General features: G+C 33.4%; 1 protein-coding gene across 1 annotated transcript; it reads left to right on the top strand.

Moving 5' to 3' along the window:
* Positions 1–2,640: 2,640 nt before the first annotated feature.
* On the top strand, positions 2,641–3,693 carry LOC109187028. The gene has a single exon (XM_019337186.1). The coding sequence runs from the start codon at positions 2,641–2,643 to the stop codon at positions 3,691–3,693; it is 1,053 nt and encodes a 350-aa protein (XP_019192731.1).
* Positions 3,694–6,264: the final 2,571 nt, after the last annotated feature.

Below are 6,264 nucleotides of genomic sequence, written 5' to 3'. Positions count from 1 at the left end.
CCACCATAATATTTTTGATATATTATTAGTTTTTTTTTTTTTTTGAAAAACTTAGCTATTTTTTATTATATTTAAAATTAATATCATATTATTATATATTATTATACATGTTGTAATATTCTAAATAAAATAATTAAAATGTTTAATTATACAATTCTACTCATTTTCCAGAAAATGAACCAAACATAGAAAAACAGTTTTCCATAATGCAATCAAACACTGGAAAGGAAAATGTTTTCGGAAAATGACTCATTTTCCAGAAAACATTTTCCAAAAGTCATTTTCTTGCTTTCCAAACAGACCCTAAAAAGATTTATTTTTGTTGCTTTTGGTTGGTTCGGCAGAGACGGACGAAACGGAACACAAAAATAAAAGAAAAGGAAGAGGAGTTGCAGCGGCTAAGTAGGTGTGCAGCGACGACGCGGCGTACATAGCAGCGGCAACGGAGCTTCAGCTATCATCTTCTTAGGCTTGAATTATTCTCCTTCATTTTCTAGTTTAAATTTCCAGAATGTTATTTCTTGAACTTTTTATATATTTAATTATGATTCTGGGCTAGAACTTTAATTAGGGATTTGGATTAGCCTATATTAGATTAATTGACTATTTTTCATGTGTTGATTCTTCTAATTTCAATTTAATAATTGAACTTGATTATATTTATTTTATGTATTTTAATTGTGGATTGTGTGACTGGCCATTGCATATTTCCCATTATTAGGGTTCATAACTGACAGGTGAATTATGAACCTAGAACTCGTAAGATAAACACAATTGACCTAAACTAGACATAGCTTTAGGTATTTGTGGTGATATTTGATTGTTGCTTAATAGGTTTAATTAATGTTGGTGAGATATCGACGGATGATCACAGTTAATTGGATACAACCTAGTAGCTCGACGGAGTATTAGGATATATATGGAGCAATTGTCACTATAATCATAAGAATTAATACTTAGGAGAGTTAGTTAATTATCTAATAGGTGAACCCAAATCCCTAGTCTTCTCTCAATTGGAATTTTCTTTTCATTAAGTTAACAAATATTATTTTTAATCACATTAATTATATTTATTTGCATCCTTCTTAATCAACAATTTGATTATTAAAGATAACAGTTACTAGTGTTCTTCGTGGGATCGACCCTGGAATACTACAGGAATTTATACTGTGATTGACTCTATGCGCTTGCAGATTATAGCAATCAAGTTTTTGGCGCCGTTGCCGGGGACACTTTATTAAACTGTTTTATTTAAGTTTTTCTTTTCAAATTTATTTTAGTTGTTAGGTTCGTTATTATTTTATTTTTATTTTTATTTAGTTTTTGTTTTTCTATTTTTATTTTGTTTGTTTATGAACTTAAGGCGATCACTGAGGCATAAAAATATTGAGTTATTTCCGATTGATCTTGAAATTGAGCGTACTTGCAGAAAAAACAGGGTACGAAGGCGGCTTGAAATGGCTGAGAACAATAGAGTGGGTCAACTGGATGACCCCATACCACCAATAGTTCCACCTCCTCATAATCAAGCAGCTCAACCACGTCTTCGAGACATCCAAAGACCGGTAATAGCTGTTAATCCCTCTTGTATTCAATTATCTGATGCAGCTAGAAATTATGAACTGAAGACTTTCCATCTGAATATGCTCCCGACCTTTAACGGTTTGGGAAGTGAAGATGCTTTGGGTTTCATGCGAGAGCTCTATAGTACGGTGCAAACTTTATCTTTAAATAATTTATCTGAAGAAGAGCTTAGAATGAAATGTTTTCCATATTGCATGAGGGGTGATGCTAGGCAGTGGTTGTTAAATTTACCAGAGGGTACTTTAAGAACCTGGGATGATGTTTACAATGCTTTCATGTTTAAATATTATTCATCTCAAAAGACAATGGACTATAGGAGTAGGATATGCACTTTCACTCAAAGAGAGGCTGAGTTATTTCATGAAGCATGGGATCGTTTTAAATTGCTTTTGACACAATGTCCACACCATCAATTCCCATTGTTATTGTTGACACAATTCTTTTATGATGGTTTAACTCCTAATTGTCAGTCTCTTGTAGATATTGCTGCAGGTGGATACACAGGTGATAAAAATAGTGATGAATTAGAAGCTATCTATGAGAGCTTAGCTACTAATTCTCGACAAAAGGGCTGTGCATGAAATTAGCACACAATCTGAGTTGACAACACAAATGACTGAATTGACTAAACAGATTAACTTGTTGATGACCCGTGATAGTTCGAATAGAGAATTTTGTGCTTTTTGCAATACATATGGTCATAATTCTTCTGATTGTATGAATGCAGAGTCATCACAACCATCTTATGAGGAAGCTAATTACATGGGATCCAACATGGGTAGGAAACCACCAAGAAATGATCCATTTTCTAATACATATAATCCAGGTTGGCGAAATCACCCTAACTTCTCATGGAGAGATCAAGGTAATGCAAGACCAATGGGACCACCCGGATTCCAGCAACAGGGACCATCAGGATTCCAACATCAGCAATACAGACATTTCCAACAGTCACCTGCACCACAACAGTCTCAACTTCCTACTCAGGAGAAGAAGCCTCAATTGGAGGAGATGTTCATGCAATACATGGCTAGCCAGGACACTATGATGAAGAAAATGGATGCAAAGATTGATAAGGTTGCTCAATCCAACCAAGCATCCATTCATAATTTAGAGGTGCAAGTAGGTCAGTTGGCCAAATTAGTTGCAGAAAAAGATCGAGGTAAGTTTCCTAGTACCACTGAAATAAACCCTAGGGAAGGAGCTATGGCTGTCACTTTGAGAAGTGGTAAGATATTGGATGAAATTATGAAAGAAAAAGAACCCAGAAGTGTTGAAAAATGGAGTGATAAAGAAGAGGAGCAAGTGCCTAAAGAGAATTATAGTGATCAAAACCTCACTTCCTTTACAGTAAAACCTTATGTACTTCCCATTCCATATCCACAGAGGTTGCAAAAGAGGAACCAGGACAATAACTTTAAAAGATTTTTGGAGGTTTTTAAAAAATTTCAGATTAATATTCCTTTTGCAGAAGCACTTGCCAATATGCCGTCTTATGCCAAGTACATTAAGGAAATTGTGTCTAATAAAAAGAAATTGGAAGAGTTTGCTACTATGCACCAAAATGAGGAGTGTAGTGTTATTCTACAAAGCAAATTACCTCCTAAGCTAATGGATCCAGGAAGTTTTTCTATTCCTTGCACTATTGGTAATACTGTCGTTGATAAATGCTTATGTGATCTAGGTGCCAGTATTAACCTTATGCCTTTAACACTTTTCAATAAGTTGGAAATAGCTGAAATGAAGCCAACAGCAATCTCTCTTCAACTTGCTGATAGATCAGTCAAGTACCCGCATGGAGTAGTGGAGGATATATTGGTAAAAGTTGGTAAATTTTATTTTCCTGCTGATTTCCTGATTCTTGATATGGGTAGTGATACAGATACATCTCTTATACTTGGTAGACCATTTTTGTTAACAGGAGGCGTATTAATTGATATGCCATTAGGGAAATTGATTTTTAGAGTAGGAGCAGAAAAAGAAGAATTCTCTATCTCTAAAGCTATAAAATTGCCTACTTTTGATGAATCATGTCTTTTTGTTGATGTTATTGAGAAACCTTTAGAAGAAGTATTTGTTAAGCACTCACATAGTGAAGCACCTCCCTAACTTGAACTTAAACCACTTCCATTTCAGTTCAAATATGATTTTTTGAGTGACAATGATACATTTCTTTTGCTTCCTTATGCTCATTTACTTCCTGGAAAAGAAGAGAGACTATGGAGAACATTGACTAAAGCTTGGCATGACAAAAATAATTTTTGGAGAGAATTCAAAGTAGGGCAAAAAATTTTGTTGTTTAATTCTTGTCTTAAGTTTTTTTTAGGGAAATTGAAGTCCAGATGGTTTGATCCTTTCATGGTTACTAAAGTTTGTTCGTATGAGGCCATTGTGATTGAAAGAGATAAAAAGAGACCATTCATGGTTGCTTCACCAAAAGGCAGTCCCGGAAGAAACTGGCAATTAACAGGGAAGTTTCTTGCTTATTTCATTTTCTCATACCTGCTTTCTTATTTAACATTGAGGACAATGTTGAGTTTGAGTGTGGGGAAGAGAAAGTTTAGGGGACGCTTTCTACAAGTTTTATGCAAATAAGACAAAATAAAAAAAAATTCTGCATTTTTCTGCAACATTTTCTGCATCTTTTCTATTTTTCAGCATTTTGCTACAGTAAAATCTTGCAATTTTTTGCAAAAGTTTCAGTACAATAAAAAATTTCTGCATTTTCTGCACTAAAATTCTGCATTTTTTACACTAATTTTCTGCTTTTTCCCTTCATTTTTCTGCAATTTTTTTTTCAGCAAAATAAAGTTTTAAAAAAATGCCTTCTAATGACTATGTTGATTGGGAGATAAGTTCTAGAGTTTTGGGAGTGCATAATATCAATGAATGTGTTTGGCTATATGTATGCTTGCATAGAGTTAGTAGTCAAATTCTGTCACACCGTGAGCTTTTGAGCCTAGAGGTTGCCCACTGCAACTTATTTTCATTTTGAGTTTATTTGCCCTCTTTGATTGTGTTACTTCTAGAACTTGCTTCATACCATTTCAGAGCTACATGTTATATGTTGACACGAGAATGATTTAGGCATTAGGATTTAGCCTTATAGCCTTAAAAATGATCATATCCTTATACATGTTATTTTTCCCCTAGTGAACCATTTTTGAGCTTTAAAATATATAAGACATTTTTCTTCATTAGCGAGATCCAAAGAACCTTAGCTCATAAAAAGAAGCCTCTTAACCCGTCCTTGGGTCAGTAGAAGCCATTATTTCATTTATCTGTGCAAGATGACCAAAAGTGATGAAGTATGGGTGAGATTGGAGTTGAAAGGTGATTGTACAATTGGTTTTCTTTGAGTGAAGAATTGTTTGTGATCAAAGGGGGTGAAAATGAAAAAATGAACAAAATGAGATCTATTCTAATTTTGTGGGTTGAAAAATCTTGTTAGCCCAAACTTTTGTGCTCATTTTATTCTTAAAATGATTTATGAGCAATGGAGCATGATAGGAATTTGATGATTATGGGAAGAGTACCATTGAGGGTTGTGTGGAAATGGAAAGCTATTTATTCGGTTTTACCAGAGAAAAAAAAGAGGAAAAAGAAGAAGAAAATGAAAAAAAATAGAAAAAATGAAAAAAGATGAAAATGAGGTTTTGGAAGTTGTTTTGAGAAGTTATCAATGGAAAGGATGAGGGAGAATGAAGAAATGATTGCTTGTTTTGGTAGAGTTCATTGTATTGGTAGAATGCAAGTTCTTGCTCTTGATATGGTGAAATTATGACTCTACTGATTCCTTGGACTGTATTTGTTATTCCTTATACCCTTTCTTTCTTAAACCACATACCCTTGACCCCATTGCAACCCAAAAATAAAGACCTTTTGACTCGTGTTTTTCATATAATTTTGGTAGTGGAGTTTTGGTGGACAAGCAAGCCTATGGCAAGTGCACTCTAAATAGAGGATGGTGTGTACCTCCTTTATACACATATTTATGAGAGATTGAGTGAACAACCATGAGGACTACAATTCTCTATTGTCTTCTGTGCATATGACTTTGAACTCTCATGAAGTATTATGTGTTTACCAATTCTCTTGAATTGAATGCCTAGTTGACATGGTTATGGTTGGTAGTTTGATTTCATTGAATAAGTTTGCTTGGGGACAAGCAAAGCATTGAGTGTGGGAAAGTTTGATAAGCTTAATTTCTAGGCATTATTTAGAGTAATTTTAGTTAGTGTGTGTTTTGCATAAATAAATTAAGTTTTAGGGTAAATTATATTATAAATATTATATTTACTTATCTGTTACTAGTTTAGACTAGTTTAGATGTGTTTTAATAAATATTAGGCTAGGTTGCATTTTTATTAATATTAATAAGAATTTTATTTTATCTATAGTATTAAATTTATTGGGTAGTGTTATCCATTCTATTTTTAATAAGTATTTTAATACTTAAGTTTAATGAAGTTAATTATGTCATTAGGATATAATTTTTTTGCTTTAAATAAAATTTGTTTTCTTTGTTTTTCTGGTAGGGTTTTGCGTAGCAGAAAGGGAAAAAGAAAGAGATTAAAAAGATTTATTTTTGTTGCTTTTGGTTGGTTGTTTTCTTTGTTTTTCTGGTAGGGTTTTGCGTAGCAGAAAGGGAAAAAGAAAGAGATTAAAAAGATTTGTTTT

The sequence above is a fragment of the Ipomoea nil genome, unplaced genomic scaffold (genome assembly GCF_001879475.1).
Source record: "Ipomoea nil cultivar Tokyo-kokei standard unplaced genomic scaffold, Asagao_1.1 scaffold1416, whole genome shotgun sequence".
NCBI lineage: Eukaryota > Viridiplantae > Streptophyta > Magnoliopsida > Solanales > Convolvulaceae > Ipomoea > Ipomoea nil.
Note: the sequence above shows the minus strand (reverse complement) of the source record. Positions and strands in the feature narration are given on the sequence as shown.